This window comes from Mixophyes fleayi, chromosome 7 (assembly GCF_038048845.1).
Source record: "Mixophyes fleayi isolate aMixFle1 chromosome 7, aMixFle1.hap1, whole genome shotgun sequence".
NCBI lineage: Eukaryota > Metazoa > Chordata > Amphibia > Anura > Limnodynastidae > Mixophyes > Mixophyes fleayi.
This window is the reverse complement of record NC_134408.1, coordinates 59918436-59936795: the sequence shown is the minus strand read 5'-3', so window position 1 is coordinate 59936795 and position 18360 is coordinate 59918436. Positions and strand designations below refer to the sequence as shown.

The following is an 18360-nucleotide window of genomic DNA, read 5'->3' as shown; positions in this document are numbered from 1 at the left end:
AGATATGCGTAAAATATAATTAAGGCACTATATGAGAAACTATAAAGGTATATTGTTCAAGGATCATGATTTTACAAGACTATGGGGTCTTGTAAAATCACAAAAATGTGGTGAAAACAGCCTTTTTCTCCGGAGAATGGCCATGGCAGCTCTTCTTTCAATTTATTTATCCTGCCTTAACCTATTTAATGCTGGATATTACAGAGTCCATAGACCTCTATGGGGACTGTGATCTGACCTTAGCAGGACATGTGCAGTAGCCCCACATTGGTCAGATCCTCCATTCACGGCAGTGTTAGGCTGCCAGTGAAGGAGTTTTTAGTTACTTTAGGAGGGGGTTTGCCAGGGTGTGCCACTGTACCCTGGCTTGGTAAATATATAATACTAGAAGCAGTGCATGATGATTCTTTCTGCAGCCCACTATCCACCAATGATAAATAGACGCCTATGTACTTGTAAATTCAAAGACATCAAAAAGACAAAATTATCTCTTTGATAAATTGGAATGATACACATCTTATCTTTTCATCATATGCTATTTTTGGAATGAGAAGATGTATAATTCGTGGTTCCCAAACCATTTATTTATGGCTCATATCTTATCACTTTTAGTCCCTTTTCTCAAGTGAAACCAGTTATCTCTTTATAAACATACTTCAGATGATTTATTTTAATTATTTAATGTTTCCAGCTGTTCGCCAATTAATTTTACAAAGATGTTCCATGTCCTCAATGTATTTTGGTAGACAGTGCACAAGATCTCATTTAAAAACCTGATCACACTTCACTGCAAGATTTGAAGTATTAAACTTTTACTGAAATCATTTATAAAAATAGTGAAATTAGTTTAGTAAAGTGGTTGCATTCAATGAAACCACTTTATTTTCAAGCAATGAAGATAATTCAGATTTACATTGTGAAACTGCTGAGTTTAGTATACTAGTCATATCTGGGATGAGACTGCTAATTTTGGGCATATTTCATATTTGAGTCATTTTGCATGTTGCAAGATACCAGCTGGCAGGCTTTCAGATGAACAGAGCTGATTTACACTTACATTCACATCCTCCCACACCAAAATAACTCATATACTATATTAATACTTCAATAACATTGTAACAGACCTTTACAAAAACTTTATAAACCTTTTGTTCCTACAATTATGCTTTACACTGAGCAGTAGTTGGGTCACAGTTGGAAGCTATGTTATAGTTATTATAGCATAGCTATATCTTTTAGCGCTCTGGTCCTGTTTATTACTAAATACCTTTCTGAGATAAGTAAAGTTATTTCAAGAAAAATCCATCTTGTATCCCCTTAAATCCATTATCTTGCACCCAGTGCAGTGATGAATGATTCTACTGAATCAGAGACTTTGATACCACTTGCCTAGTACTGCTAAGAGGAAGTTTAATTTAAGTTCTTGCAAAGTTTATGAATAAAAACAGGAGAGGACTAGGCAGCGACCTGAGCAAATCGGAAGTGGTCACTTTCATAGCACCTGTGTAAGGCAAGCTCATTATTTTACTTCTAGAATTGTTGATTGTATTCATGATATACAGAATATGAAGCAACTGGGACCACTCAGAATACCCGGTCGGCAGCTCTTAACTGTCAGACCGGTATATACACTCGGATCCCATCTAACCACACGGACACAGATGAAATGGTAAGTTGATGAAAAACTCACTGTGCGAACTCAGTCATCTGACCCAAATTAATCCAGATATGGATAAGGGTTGCACACGTGCGTGAAAGGATATTTGTAGTCAGGGCCTGATCAACCACTAGGCCTTACCAGGCTGCAGCCTGGGGCGCCGGGTCCCGGGGGGGCACGGCACTGCGGGTATTTATTTTTTTATTTATTTTTTTCATCCATTTATTTTTTTTCATTCATTTTTTTTTTCATTCTTTTTCTTTTCGGGGTGGGGGAGGGGGAGTCGCCGCGGGGCGGGGGGGTCGCCGCGGTTGGAAGTGGCGACGATCAAAAGCATTGGTGGTCAGTGGTCAGCAACAAGCAGCCAATCGCTAGGCTGCCTGTTGCTGTGCAGCAGACAGGGAGCAGGAAGTCTTCACTTCCTGTCTGCTGATCTGAGGAGCGAGGAGCGACGCTGGCCAGCACAACTCAACTACAGGTAAGTGAAGGGGGGGACTGCCATGTATATCTATATCGATGGAGGGGGGACTGCCATGTATATCTATAGGGATGGAGGGGGGACTGCCATGTATATCTATAGGGATGGAGGGGGGACTGCCATGTATATCTATAGGGAGGGAAAGGGGGGGACTGCCATGCATATCTATAGGGAGGGAAAGGGGGGGACTGCCATGCATATCTATAGGGAGGGAAAGGGGGGGACTGCCATGTATATCTATAGGGAGAGAGAGGGTTGGACTGCCATGCATATCTATAGGGAGGGAAAGGGTTGGACTGCCGTGCATATGTATAGGGAGGGAGAGGGGGGGAACTGCCATGCATATCTATAGCGTGGGAGAGGGCGGACTGCCATGAAAATCTATAGGGAAGGAGAGAGGTTTATATGTGTGAAGGAGGGCAGAGGAGGGGGGCTGATATATGTGACTGGGGGGGATAGCTACAGAGTGGAGGTAAGGAAAATAGCTGCAGGGGGGATGGATGCAGGGTGGGAGGTAAGGAAAATGGCTACAGGGGGGGTTAAAGAAAATGGCTGCAGCAGGGGTTTAGGAAAATGCTGTGGGGGGGGGTGGTTAAGGAAAATGGCTGCAGGGGGTATTTCAAAAATAGAGCAGCTTTGGGGGGCATAAACTCATGATTGTGTGGTGGTCACATGGATGCTCTCTGTGGTCTCAGCAATCACTAGAATACTAAATATTAGTGAGATGGGGCTGGTAGAGTTTTGTATTTGATTGACCACAAATATTCAGATATTGCTTATATATGCCTGTACAATGGGGTACTTTTAGCTGGCCATAATGGAGTGTTTTGTTTTAACTAAAGGGCCTAATCATTCAGGGTTTGTTAACATTTTGCATTACTTAATCAGGCCCTGTTTATAGATAGTAGTAGCCGACGATGTATATAAAGCTAATCTGCTCGAGGAGCTGCGCAATGCTGCAGCATTCATGCAGTGTGGCAATTATCCATAGTAAAGTATATATCCACGGTGCCAAAAATATCGAGACGCAGTGGTGAGAACCCTGACATTAAACTTCAAACAGGGTTTACTGGATAGGGAATGCCCTGATGCGTTTCATTACACAACGGTTATTTCGCCAAAGGGAAATGTCAACTTACCATTCCATCTTCATCCATGTGGTTAGACTGGGGACCCGAACGTATATACCAGCCTGAAAGGTAAGAGCTGCCGACCGGGTATTCCGAGTGGCCCCAGCTGCTTCATATGCTAATATTGCGCACCATTGACTATGTTTACCCGTGAAAGAGACTTGTTACATGCACTAATTGTTCATCTAATTTGGGTTAGTCCTCAGTGGGACCTGGATATATAAAACTACAGAACTGCAACTATAGTTTCCCATATCCATGTTTACATCCTGCCATACTTCTTTCATCTGTGAGACGTGTTCCTATGATTGTATTTATTTATGATTTTTTTATCTGGATTACTCATTATGCTACTATATGTGAATTAGTCCCAGGACTTGTTTATACTACAAAAAAAAAAATCCAACTATATATATTTCTGTGGGCCCACAGCTATAGTCTACACCAGGACTCATCCATATATATGCATCGATCATTTATGAGTGGTGTTGTCTTTATATTTATTTTTATCCAGTCATACAGTATAGATTTTAAGGATTCAGAAGATTCTTATATTGACTCTTACTTGTATGTATCTATATTATTTTTACAAATTTATAATACATTTTTATACTTTGGTGACTGTGAGATCATCCCTTGTTTGTTCCACTCCAGGACAGTTCCATTTACTATTTAGGAACAATTTTTAGATATATATTGCCAACGCTGCATTTTTCTTTTCTTGATAATAAACACTGATTGTAAATGTAGGGTTTTTTTTTCTAAATATAATAATTGTGGCCAAGTCCCCCTCAATCCCTCCGTGCCCCAAGTGTGAAGATGTCTGCGGCAACATCAAGTGGATTAATGTCAGATGCTGCAGCGCCAAATGGGTTAAGCCCCAGCGCTAGGCACCTGGATATGAAAAAATGTATCAAAGGGAATGTTTATTTAATTGTATATATTTAATGTATGGGAACTGCAGCACAGGTGAGTAACTGGTGCACAGGACCAAAAGGGTTGAGTGTAAATGTATTTATTTTCATATTGTTCATGTATTGATTTATGAGTTATTATGTCATTCTGGAGGCAACTTGGTTCTGTAACTTATCTGAAAGGAAAATCCATGCTAATTAAGCCTTTGATCTGTGACATACATTTTAAGCCTGAATGCACAGCTAGTCATCCTTTTTATCTGTATAATGAAACACCAAGTAATTTGGGAAATCACAGACTAATGTAAATTTTTTTAAGTTTAAATTGCCTTTAATCTAAGTTTACAGATAAAATCAGTTAAAATTTGTGTTGGAAATTACAAAGTGGTGCTGAGGAGTATCATTACATCAAGGATCGGGTTGTGTAACCATCTCAGTTCAGCTGCTGGACCTAGTGAGTTAACCGTCATTGTTATTGCCATTTCAGTTCCTTCTTTGGTGATCTCCACTTCCTCCTTGGCGACACCAGCTGCCTCCACAACTGGGGTACATAAGTTTTTGTTTTTTTTACCTGCAACAAACATGATACTAAAGTAAGACACTAGGCTACTAATAGCTACTCCAAGATGGCAGCTGATCACAAGAGTGCCTGTGCAGCACAAAAGCCTCCACAAACAGAAGAGGATGGAGGTTCCGTTATTATAACTGGTAAAGAACAGTTATGTTTAACAGCAGCTTACTTGTTTTAGGTTTTCTACAGTGACTGGTTCTTTTTTCATGACTCCACATTTCACTGTCTTTCCTTATTCCACCCATGATGCACAGAAATGCCATATACCAAGGACTGCTGCCTTTCACACACTTTACGCTCTAGCTGCTACAATTGTTATTCAGCTTCCGAATGTAGCAAGAGTTGGTGATTGGTCAGAGGTGCTTCACTTTGCTGAGCATTCCAAAATGTGTTCCCAGTCCGGGCCTTCTTCTGAGTTGTGTGCCTAGTTCAGGCCTTCTGCTGAGTTGTGTTCAACCAAAGCCTTCTGCCAAGTGTGCCCAATCCACTTTTTCTTCCAAGTGTGCTCAACACGAGCCTTCCGAAATGTGTGCCCAGTGCGGGCCATCCGAGTTATGTGCCCAGCCCGGGCAATCCAAGTTGTGTACTCAGCCCGAGCCCCCGGAGATACGTGCTCAACCTGAGCCCTCTAGGTTATGTGTTCAGCCCGAGCCTCCTATGATACATGCTCAGTTGGGGCTCAATTGGGGCTCTTGCTCTCCTGTCGTCCAGTCGGGGACTCCAGCTCTACCTTATAAATGCCAAAGATCCCATACTACAAGATCTTGTTGTCTATAATTCTGTAGTCATATCACTAGTTTTGACCATCATCAGTCCTTGCATTGCTTTAGGAAACTTCTTTTCTTTTGCCCATATTTAATCATAAGGTCCTTTTATAAAAGAACAAATGGAAATAGAAAGGGGGAAAAAAAAGCCTGAAGACTTTGGGAGCGTCTGGAATCCGGTCCTTAAAGGTAGGGTTTTGTTAGGATTCTGATTCTAATTTGTATCTGACCTGCAGTACCTCTATGCTACCAGAGGTGCTGCTGTTTTGCCATTGTACATTTCTACCTCACCTGCAGGAGTTAATCTCCTCTGGCTATCACCTGCACCTATTACACTGACTTATTTACCTGCCCCAAACATTTCTCCTTGCAGTTCACCAATTGTTTGCTGCTTATGGTCCTTGTCAGTACTTGTGTCTGGTGTTCTCCTGATTACCTGACTTCTGCCTTTTCCATTTTGCACCTTGTCCTGTGACCAAAGACCCTGGCTTCATTTGACCCTGCTCCTGCTTACTCCCTACTATCAATGTGAATCTCCGCCTTCTGACCCCTGGCTTGCATTACCCTCCTTTGCATGATTTTCCTGTGGATCATCTGGTGCCTCCTGGCTAACTTGGTAACCTGCATCTGCACTTTCACATTTGTGTCTGACATCTAGTGCCTCATGCCTCCTGACTATCCTGGTATTTGGTCTCCTTGTGCCTGTACCTCATCTGTATACCTGGACACCAGCCATTTCCTTGTCCCCTTCACACCCTGAACAACATAAGCCAGGAGGTATCCATGTGGAAAGCACTCTTTTTTTAGTTAGCGCAGTTGTTAGATTTTACACATGGAGTGCACAGTGTTTAGTGTTCATTAGGGGGAAAATCCTTCCCTGTAGTACGGTGGTGGATAGTACTCTGCATGAGGTTTGGTAAATAATGGAAATGGAGAGGGGCCAGATAGTTGCTGTGAGCTTGTAGACTCTGGCGGAGGTTGAGACATCCCTAGGTGGTAGCTAACATCTGGTAGTATCTCAATTCTTCGCTATCTATCCTGTTCTTTCACTATTAAAATTTGTGGAAATCCCTTTTTTTTTTTTAGTAAGGTTTACATACAGTCAAGTCCATAAATATTTGTACTTCCTACACTGTTCACCTGATTTGGATATAAATACCCTCAAATTAAAGCTGACAGTCTGCAGTTAAAGCACACCTTGTTAGTTTCATTTCAAATCCATTGTGGTGGTGTATAGAGCCCGAAATATGAGAATTGTGTCGATGTCCCAATATTTATGGACTTGACTGTATATTTAAAGTTTGTTTTCATTTTCTGACTGTAAAGGGTGTGTGGGTGGTATTATAGATTGATGACCGAGTTGTTGTAATGAAGAGTATTGTGTTAGATGATGTCATGTTTCTTTGATGTATATAATTATTCTCATTTGTGAAGTGATGCAGTAGTTGTTGTGGAGGGATTGTAGGAGAATTGGGTGTTATGATGTGAAGTTTCGTTCCTATTAGTCCATTTTACCCTTGATGTTGTATATAGTCTATTTTAAAAAACAATCAACCCTTGCAAAACTACAGATACTTATTAAGAATTATCAAAAAGCTATCTGTGCTACCTGATTTCATGCTCAAAACAGTGTTGGGTCAGGCAGAAGACAAGTGCTTTAGTGCTAATCTGATGTAAAATCAGTGATCCAACCAGGGGCAGATCTAGATTATTTTTTTTTACCTGGGGCGATTCCACCCCCCTTTTTGCAAAATCTTAAAGCAGCATCGGCAGCAAGCCCCTGCTAGGGGGGCGATTGCCACCTCCCCCTGGATTAAACTTGATTTAGGGGCATATTTAATAAAGCACGATAGTGCTTTTAACGGATAATTAAGGTCCCACAGTGTCCTCCGCAAATTTATTAAGGGGGCATCGCAGCAGATATTATGGATATCTGCTGCTTTGCACTCCTCTTCGTTTTTGGGAGCAGTCACCATTCAACAGAATGGTGACTGCTCCTGGCCGCAATCTAACAAGTCCCGAAAAAACATTTTTTTTGGGAACTTGTCATGTTAATGTACGCCAGCTGAAGCTGGCGTACATGAGGAAATCTAATGCTGTCAGCTCTGCTCCGGAGAGCAGAGCTGGACAGCGCATGTGTGGAGGGATCACATGATCCCTCCCTGTCACTCACAGCTCTCTCTCTCTGCAACTATCGTTGCAGAGACAGAGAGGGGATCTGTGTGCGCATGTCGTTCTTGGAACTGGACATGCGCAATTGAAGAGTAAGGAGAAGACCCGAAGACAGCGCTTCCGAAGAGGGGGGTAAGTATGATTTTTTTTTTCACAGAAACTGCAGATTATCGGGACTGCTGTTTCTGTACTCCGGTTTTGATAAATTTGAGAAATGAATCAATACTTATCCGTCCGATAAGGATTGATAACCATTTCTCTATTTCAACGTTAAATGATAAATGTGCCCCTTAATCCTTTAAAAATAAGCTTTTGTGAATAAGAAGCTGGCCGAATATAAAGCTAACTTCAGCCTCGTGTATTTGAAGGAATTTATATTGCAAAACAAACGTGGCAGTTCATTTTTCGATATTGTTTATCTGCAGTGTTTAAATACATTTAATAGCAAACCCCCATATTAAATTGATCTCAAGAGCATGCGCAAACAAAAAACAGTACAGAATATTAAAAAAAAGCCATCAGAAGAACAACTTCACAATCAAACCACCGCGAACCACAAAAATTGTAAGCAGCTTTCACCCAGACCATATAAAGCGCTGATAATACTGTGGGCGAATCCATTAGTACGGAGTAGACGGGGGGAGACTGCATGCTTGTTATATTCCCCTTGTGAATGGTCGCTCCTGTCTCATCCCCTTCCGGGCTACGCTCTTGGACGGTGCATGTATAACAGCTGCCGTCTGCTGATACAGACATTGCGCAGGAAATGTAAACACTACGTATCTGTATACATGATATTATATACTGTGGTGTAGATGGTGTCACTGCATTTCCCCGTCTCTCTAGATTGCATGCTGTCTGGTCACTGATCTTGGGTTACACCGTATTAGGCCATCAGTCAGAGATGTATTTGTAAAGTTTCTCACTAGACACTATAAAGTGATACATTTTGTATTATTTAACGGTAACTAGTGGGGGATTAATGTTTATTGTTCATTTAGCTCTCCCTCCTTGTAACTCACCTTTTTTTTTGTTACCGCCGCCCTTCTTTACCACGATGTATAATCTGTACATAAAATGTATTTATAATAAATCATTAGCCTCCGTATAATATCTGATTTGGCCTGGGATTCAGGCTGATGGTATAAATAAGAAACACTGTACAACTTAAAAAATCTTTTTTACATTGCTAGGTTATTTACAGTAATAAACATAGCACCATTCGGATGTAACTGATTTGATGGTTTGTTTTGTCATGGGAACAGTTGAGGCTGGGTGGTCTAACACTTTCATGGCTTTAAGTATTTTTGTTTTGTACAGCCATAGCCTTAGTGACCAAACCAGATTTTTGTATTTGGAGATACTACAGTTTCAATTTCAATTGGAATCACTTATTATATTTTTTTTATTTACACTGGTCAAGGAAATTTTATATTATTGTATGGTAGATATGTTTTTTAAAATTGTATATTTAGAAACATGTATATATGAAAGATTCTACGCCCATTTACTTTCATATATTTAGTGCATCCTCCTTAATTTACACATTTCTCCTGCATTTAGGAATACCACATAAGACACTACTTTTTCTTTACGGTCATAGGGCCAGAAATAGGCTACAGACTAAGGGGCATATTCAATTGTATGAATATCCCGCCGCGTAAAAACTACTGTCGTTATTACGGTAATAGCTGGATTTCAGCTCAGGGAGCTGCGAGCTGAAATCCAGCGAGAAAAATACCGTAATAACGGTAATAGTGCGCGGAGCGTGAGATTTTTGGCATTTCCGCCGACAGTTGAATATGCAACTAAGGGGCCTATTTATTAACCAATTTTTCCATGTAAAATCCCAGAAAACATATAGTTTTAAGTATAGTTGAAATATATGAACATTTATCTGCTGTTTTGTATTTCTGTTTGTTTTACAGAGCAGCCCCCATAAAAGTGTGTGGGGACTGCTCCCTAACGCTTGTTAATAACTTTTTAAAATGCTAAATTTCCGGCATCTTTTCAGCTTGAGCTGGCGTACATTTCCATATGTGAAACTTTTTATCTCTGTCAGCGCTGCTCTGAAGAGCAAAGATGGACAATATGTGTGGAGGGATCATGTGATCTCTCCATGTCACATGACTCAAGTGCATTGGTCAGCGCTGTTTGCACTGCAGCTATACAAAGGACAGAAGGGTGCTCTGTGCACATGACCAAGGTTTTCGTTCGGCGCATGCGCACAGGGATTGAAATCAGGAAGCAAGATTGCAATAGGAGAAGAGGCAGTGTAAAGTGAGTGTTGTACTTCACATGAACAGCCGATTTTTCAAAACGGCTGTTCCTGTGGAGATTTTTTTTATAAAAATAAAAGATAGTTCATTCCTTATTTATGCGATGAAGATTGAAAACTAGCTTCCATATTTTGCAGTGGGTAATAAAAAAGTATTTTCTTCTACCACTACTAACAGATCCATTGAAACATTACTGTACATTTTACATAATTCAGACTCCTAATGCCCCTCCGTTAGGAAAATTTCCAAACTTCTCACACTAATGCTGAAGTGCTTATCATTGTGTTAGATATACACAGTATTTAGTTTCAGGCTTGTGTGTACCCATCAAGGACCAAATGGTTTCTTGTTCCTTTTCCAATTTGTCAGTAACAGCTGGAGTCCATCTGTGAAGGAATGCACAGGACTACATAGCTCTCTAACCTCATCTGCTGATCGCTCTTTTACAATTGTACATTGAAGTAAAGTAAAATTATACGCATAAAAAATGTTTTATCATTTATCACTTATCTAAGGCTTGTAATGTAATTTGTCACTGTTATTATGTCATGTGTCACTTTCTTATCTAGGGTCTGACTACATGACAGCTTTTTATATCGCAGTGATACAAAATGTACTGCCGCCTGTATTTACCATGCATGCCAGGGCTCATTGCCCCCCCTCCTATACAAACTAAAAACTCCTTCTCCAGCAGCCTGATGCTGCTGACGAATGGAGAATTGACCCCTGTGTTGCTATTGTGTATGCATGGCTAAAGTCGCCCATATACATAGTAATAGGACCCGGCGATGGATCCACAGTGCCTTTTCCGGCAGCAATGGCGTCCTATGGCCGCCATTGACAAGGTAAGCTAACGCCTTCTTGAGACAGTTAGTTTTTTTAAGGCTAGAAGCAGTGGACGAAGTGGAAATTTAAAACTGGTCGTATGCAAAATGTTAGTGAATGGAATTTAATAGTTTTACAATAAAAAGCCATAGGAGAAGTGGCGGTATGGCATATCAGCCCACTTCAACCACTGGTTGCTCTTCACCGCTTATTAAATTGGGTTACACTACAGTCCCCAAAAGAAGTCTATGGGGACTGCAGTGACAAGCATACAGGTTAAGCATACAGGTGGGTTTTTTTTTCAGATTTTTGGCTCATGTCGGCTTAATAAATAAACCCCTTAATTGGAATATGCTTGCAGTGGTTTTGTGAGTTGTCAGGTATCCTTTACATTTATGTGTTGCAAGCAGGCAATGTTCAGATGTATATGTCTCTTAGGTTATGGTTACAGGAGTTCCCAAACACACCTTTCAGCATTCGTCTTAAAAGAACAAAGGCGACATTTACATTGTTTTGACAATACTATGATAACAGTTCTGCTTAACAGAAGTTCTGGTTACACCTCCCAGGGGGCTGCTTTTGGTGTACCCATCTTGTCCCCGTCTTTGTATAAATGCATGTTTTATTTTTGTTAAAGATGCTCTAAGGTTTTGTTTTTTGTTTTTTTAGGCTCACTCAGTAATTAAGTGATTTTGAAAATTAAGTGAAATTACTCAGTTTGTCTGTATATTGCTGTGTTAATAACAAGACAGTAATCAATAACTACTGTTTGGTGAATATAGACAATGTAAATGACAAAACCACATTGAGCATCTGCCAGTTTCAAATCCTTTGTTTTGGTCACACTGTCTTTGACTTGTTTAGTACTGTAACTGACACTTCTATCTATGAACTGAAACTCATACTAAAAGTTACCTTCCCTGTCAGAATGTCTAGAAAACGAAGACGTTCACAAGTTTTAGATGATCAAAACAGTGAAGAATTGGATAGCACTGTACTTAAGAAAGAAATGGATGGCGTGGTAATTAAGAGTGAAAAGGATTCAGTCACTAGCAAATACTTCAAGAACGAAATGACTCGTCACTTGTATAACTTTTACGATAAGACCTGTATTCAGCTGGCTAAGTCATTCTTGGGACAGGTAATTCATTTGACATGTGCTTATGTTGTAAAATGTCTATATCATTTCTGTTTTCAGTCATCTCTGTTACATAGAATAGCGTTTAATTATATATCACACCTATCATCTGTTAACTGTGATTAGAACTGTAAAATAAGACACCGAATGTATATAGAATCACTTGTATCATTGTATTGGAGCTTACCTCAACTTCATTGGCATATGGACAATATATATTTTAAAAAACAATATATAACTGTAGAATGTGGCGTTCAGCAGTAGAGTCCATGTTTGACTGAAAAAGGAATAAAAATCACCCAAACAGGTTTGCTTATTGTATATATCTCACTTCCAAGTGTTAAAAATTAATTATGGGAAGGCTTAAATAATATACCTTCCTGAGACTAGAAGAGGTGTGTGGCTGCTATAACCTGCATACCTAAGGGGAAGTTAATTTCAAACTTTAACAGATACTCTAAAGGCTCAAACACACATGTTCTTTTAATGTGCCAACGATACATGTGCTCTGAACTGAACTTAGCTGCTTGGTGAATGCGGCTTTACACAAGTATTCAGTGTGACTGCTCGGCTGGACATAAGGTAGAAGAAGATGCTGCTTCTATGTCCGCCGAAAGTTCGCACTGAATGCTGTTGTGTATTGCAAATGCATTCTTCACAGGATTCTGTACTGGTTAAACTGCATTCACCACACCAACGCAATTCAGAGCAAACGTTACACAGGAGCAGGCAAAACCCCAATGTGTACAAGTCCTAAAGGGGATTTTAACTCAAATTTATTTCAACGTTGCAACTCAGTGTTTTCAATGTTATTAATTTATGGTTTATTTCTGAATTCTGAAACCCAGAAAAACTAAGTTCTATAGGAGAGTAGGAGATTCTAATTCTGAAGTTAATGTTTTATGAGCCGAACTCCAGGAATATAACCTAAAGAGCTTGTACACAGAGGGCCTGAGTCAGCATTTGCTGAATTTGAGCGTATCGTACACAAAATCGCTCTGCGCATGCCCAGAACTGGGAAATATGGCCGTGTCCGGAAAAGGACATTTACTACAGCGTACGATATCGGAGTGAACGGGGTGGGGAAGGGTCATTTGGGTGTAGTCAGTTTACAGGGAGGACGTGCCAAGCTGAAGTGCACGCAGCCATGTCCCAATCAAGCTCTCGGCATCTCAGTTACTTATTTTTCAGCTGTTTCTCTTGCACCAGCTATAGGGCTAATCTGTCCTGAGTCCTAGGGATGTCAGTATCATATGCATGCTATAATGTGTCTGTAATCAGGGGCAACTGTAAAAATATCAGTTATGTATAGTAGACATTAAGGACTGCCTAATAAATGTTTTTCCAAGGAAAAAAATTATATATAAAATATATATATATTTTTTAAATTTCCATTTATATTCATAAATGACTATATTATTGACATGTAACATTAATTACTTAAAAAAAATTTTCTGTGCATTCTTTTTAGATTAATATCCTACATAAGTATTGTATGTATCCTCCAGTGTCTGGTCTGGTCTGGTAGAGCAGAGTCAACCCTTAGTCCAAACTACACATATCTTTAGATCCATTCTTTGTTGACTTCGGGAATACGAAGAACCGATTTACGCGCGTTTACAACAGATGATGCGCTCAGTATGTGTGCCTTAATGGTTCAGACCTGGAGAGTTTTACAGGTCCTTCTTTTTTCCTGCACTGCACTCTGTCCATCATAATGAGAGCACATAGCATTAACAGCTCTTGCTTTAGGGGTCATTGATCTTCATAAAAGTGACCACAGTACATGGGGGGGGGGGATTCAATTCTTAGTAGTGTCCGTCTGTGCACACTACCAGTTACTACGATATTACTCTATCTGCTCATTTTTACCCTCACCTCCATAGAAGGGGAGTAAAAATTTGTGGAGATTCCAGCCTGGACATCGTTGCAGTGTCTGAACAAACTGGTCCGGAGGTTCTTTGCGGCACATGGCAAAGAATTTAATTTCCCCAATATAGTTTATAGTGATCGCTGGTTTGTACTGTGACCTTTTCTTCACACGGATCAGTGATCCCTAATGCAAGAGATGTTAATCCTGTGATAAAGCTGCATTCATTTGTTTATAATGATTAACATTAACTGGCTAGGTTTCTGTTTTCAGTGGCACATACTATGTTTTTACTTGTAAAATAGATGAGAAGGCAGACTATATCTACAAATAAAAATAACAATTAAACATTTGTTTAATTTAATAATTAACTTAAGTGGAAACCATTCAAAGCTTAAAGTGTGGAGTCACATGGATGGTTTGAAAGCTAGAACGTTTCCAGTTTGAAAGCTGCATGCAATGTTTCTGAACTTAAATCACTCCCATGTAACAGGACTGTTCCTCCCTCATTACAACCTGTCAACATGGGTGTGATTGAGAAATGGAAAAATATTAGCTTTAAAAGAGCCCATGTGACACCACCTTAACACCACTCCCTCTGGCAAATTACCACGGAAGTGGCCTTGCAGCCTTGAAAGTTTGAATTGATTTACACGATCGTTAGCTGTTAATGTATTAATTGTAATTACAGTTACGTTACATTGTAGCCAGAAGCCCGCTATACAGAAACTTCCAAGAAAGCAGAAAAAAGAATTGTTTCAGTTGTGTGATAATGTTATTCAAAATGATCCGGTATATACAGATAGGGTGCGGGTATTCTGGACAGCAACCTGATTTGTCCCGATGTTCCCGTTGGTAATGTTGACTGATTTGTAATGTTATACATGCAATCATGATCACTGAATGCCTCCTATAATCTCTGTGAGGACTAGTGTGAACAGTTTAACGAGGATGTGGGATGTGATTTCTAAATAGGAGTGTAAAATGTATATTTTTGTTATGGTGCAAACTACAGGAAATACACTACATACTTATTTTTATTGCAGAAGTACTCTGCTCTCTCATGTAATTGATATACTATTATTATTATTATTAATTTTTATTTATAGGGCGCCACTAGGTGTCCGTAGCGCCATACAGGGACAAACGAAATTACAATATGAGGTGAGACAGCACAGTACAGTAAACAATAATCACAGTAACTCAGTGAGCTCAAAGCACAGCTAGAGGGGCGGAAGAGGGGAGAGGGGAAGGTCTGCCAACGACGGAGTCCAAGAGGGAAGGCACGGATGACAGGGAGACCCCCAAGGGGAGAGGAGGGAGCGAGAGGGGACGCGGGAAAGAGGGTCCTCAAGGAGGAGGGCTAAGTAGCTGGAGAGCAGAGTTAACAGTGGTGAAGACAGGAGGAGAGAATACCCTGCTCAAAGGAGCGTACAATCTAAGGTATAATCTACTATATCACACATTTATGTCAAATCTGTTCTCTGGAGCAAAAACAGATTATTTTTCTTTTTTTTTCAACAAATACGGTCTACATGGACCTTCTGCTACTGCCTTTGTCACGTGTTTTTATGATGAAGAAAATTTGTGTGTAGATTCTATAATCTAAGATATAAGTTGTATCCTGAGCTATAGTCTCTTGATTGCGTGGAGTGTCTTTCAGATTTTAGTTCGTAGGCTTCCAGATGGGACAGAACTTCGTGGTAGGATTGTGGAGACAGAGTCTTATCTAGGAGGGGAGGATGAAGCTTCACATTCGAGAGGAGGAAAACAGACGGAAAGAAATGTAGCAATGTACATGAAGCCTGGAACCATATATGTTTATCAGATTTATGGTGTATACTTCTGTATGAATATTTCCAGCCAGGGTGAGTCAGCTATGTTTAGACTTTTACAATATGGTGGGAGTTAAAACCAAAAACAAAAGGATCTTCTTACCTTTTAATCTAACAGTTGAGTAACAAGATCATCATTCAATTTGGCCACACTTATGTATCTCGGATCTAGTAGTTACATCGCTTTATTGTAGTCTATTAATACGGTCAGAAGATAAACATCATACACAGTGCTATAGCAGTCACCTTCAGATCATATTTTCTAACATGGTTGATAATGATTCTGTTGATTTTGATATTATCTGATGCTGTTGTAATTTTGTAGTCACGAGAGTGAGTGATTTGATTTTATTAATATTTTTATTGGAGATTGTTTGATTATGGGGATGTAGTTGGAATGTCGACATTCACAATGTTCTCGACCATAAGGTTGACAGTCATAATGTCGACACAGTTAAAAGATAGACAGCAAAATGTAAATCAGAATGTCAACATGCTCATTAGGTCAATTCAGTTAAAAGGTTGACATGTAAAATGTATACAGGTTGTAAAGTCAGCAGTCAAAATGTCAACATAAAACACTAGACTTAACAATACAGGGAGGAAAAAAAGCAAAAAAAACCAGCTTAACCAACCCTAGTGCTGCCAGCCTAGCGTCGGGGTCCAGATCTTACTATTACCAGCAGTAGGCTTGGACTGGTGGCACTATAGCAGCAAAACCCACAGCGTGGAGTCCCCCTGCCATAATGCCAAACCAGCCCCAGGTCAGTCAGCACAGGGCTGGATTCCCACCAAAAAAATATTTTAATTGAAATAAAAAACACCTCTACACAACCCTCATTTACCCTCTTTATTGCTAACCTACACCCAGGGTCTTCATATTTAACACATCCAAGGATCCTTGCCAAAATAATAAACAAGGCTAGCTCCTAGGAGCTTTCGGCACAAAATTAGGTCTTACTGTAGTACTTATACTTATAACATGGAGATTCCCACAGCTTGATCTCCAGTGCTGAGTTCAAGCAGTGGGAAATTCCCCTGTTATAAATATGAGTACTGCCGTGTAGGGAGTTCTGGTGCAAAAATAATCCTGGCAACGGGAAATAAATAGGCATAGTTCATATTATCCTACCTGGCCATAATTAGAAACTATATTAAAGTCTAATATCCAGTTATTAGTCAGAAATTGATTTATTTCAAATCTTCCTCTACCCTAAATAGATTATAAAAAATCTTATATGCAATAATTGGTGAAGAGAGTGATAACAAAAGTTCAGGAGTAATACAAATTTGTCCTTATCCTTATTGCTTGTGCACAGACGCATTTCTTTACCGTTAGGTAGTTTATTCAGAGGGAGGGTGTGTAGGTAGACTTCGGCTTCATAAGATTTAAATATCCGTATCAGCCAGTGTGCTGACCACAGATGTAGCATATACACTATATTAACTGACTTTCGCTCCGATAGTTGTGTGAGCAAGGATACCGATATGACAGGCCAGGGTGTGGAATAGTCTTTTATTTCCTTCACTCCATGGTGATTAAGAATCACTATATGCCATTACAACGCTTCATTAGCATTTGGTATTAGTGAAGATAGTGTTTTCCGGCCAGCACTAATACAACACTATCTCAAACACTTCTTTAAAATTTATTATTTTCACCAGTTATAATTTTCCTAAATGTTCTTGGTCGGTTCATTACTATTCTCTTCTGTCTGCAGGAGATGGAGCTGCAGTTCTTTTACGCTCAATAGAGCCTATAGAAGGTCTTGATACAATGAGAAAGTTCAGAAATGTTAGAAGAAATGCACAGTCAAAACCCCTGAAAGACAAAGAACTGTGTAATGGACCCTCAAAACTCTGCCAAGCGTTTGCTTTTGAAAAGAGTTTTGATCGACGAGATCTTGCAACTGACCAGAGCACATGGCTAGAGGCTGGGTCAAAAATACTGGAGGAGGATATTGTGCCTTGTGCGCGAATTGGAATTAGTAATGCAGGAGAGTGGACACACAAGCCTCTGCGATTTTATATTAAAGACAACAAATATGTCAGTGTGCGGGACAAAAGTGCAGAGGCTACAGTTACTTGCTTAAGTGTACACACAGATATTCAGGCAGATAAGTAATTGATATGTTTTCTATAAAAAATGTTTTGTATGTATTGTAATAATTGTAAATTGGTTTTCTATTAATTAAAATATATGAAATGTTACTTGTTTTTGTATTTATCATTTTTTATACATCTCTTATAGCTCACTGGGTATATTGAAACTATTTGGTAACTGCTTGAGCAATACATAAAAAACTAACACCATAACTAAAATTGGAGCAAATACTGCAGTTTAACATTTGTAAAATATAGTATAGTAAAACACTACTAAAAGACAATAGCTAAATTTATTTCACAATTGCTTTTGTTATAAAACTGTAATAGATAAGGGACATTAATATGGCTAAAATGCACAAGTTTCTGTAATATATTTATATATGGTAGTTTACATTCTTATGTGTAAGGGTCACTGCAGGAACAGTAGAAGCATCACACCAAAATCCATCCTACTATCACTTTAGAACTATCCCTTTCTTAACTTAAACATTTATTTATTTTTTCTCCTGGAATACTACTCAGTTGATGCTCATTTTTGTCTTAAATTAATCACGAGAGTGAGGTACATTATAGAAGATTTGCGTAGAGGTAGTGACTGAGAGTAGGGATGATTATGTTTTC

At 39.5% G+C, this 18360-nt stretch overlaps 1 protein-coding gene across 2 annotated transcripts; it reads left to right on the top strand.

The window, feature by feature from the left end:
* Nucleotides 1-8367: 8367 nt before the first annotated feature.
* Nucleotides 8368-17844, top strand: MPG (N-methylpurine DNA glycosylase). Of its 2 annotated transcripts, none has more exons than XM_075179879.1 (4): nt 8368-8454; nt 11718-11931; nt 15462-15666; nt 17355-17844. In XM_075179879.1, exons 2-4 carry the CDS (start codon nt 11719-11721, stop codon nt 17756-17758), a joined length of 822 nt encoding a protein of 273 aa, XP_075035980.1. In that variant the 5' UTR covers nt 8368-8454; nt 11718; the 3' UTR covers nt 17759-17844. The 2 variants fall into 2 exon arrangements, with proteins under 2 accessions (XP_075035980.1, XP_075035978.1); XM_075179877.1 differs by lacking the exon at nt 8368-8454 and adding an exon at nt 8462-10810.
* Nucleotides 17845-18360: the final 516 nt, after the last annotated feature.

Coding starts and splice junctions, on each gene's coding strand:
- MPG (XM_075179877.1), top strand. CDS start 10,713: ATGGCTAAAGTCGCCCATATACATAGTAATAGGACCCGGCGATGGATC. Junction 11,932..15,461: donor CTAAGTCATTCTTGGGACAG/GTAATTCATTTG, acceptor AGTGTCTTTCAG/ATTTTAGTTCGTAGGCTTCC. Junction 15,667..17,354: donor TATGAATATTTCCAGCCAGG/GTGAGTCAGCTA, acceptor TTCTGTCTGCAG/GAGATGGAGCTGCAGTTCTT.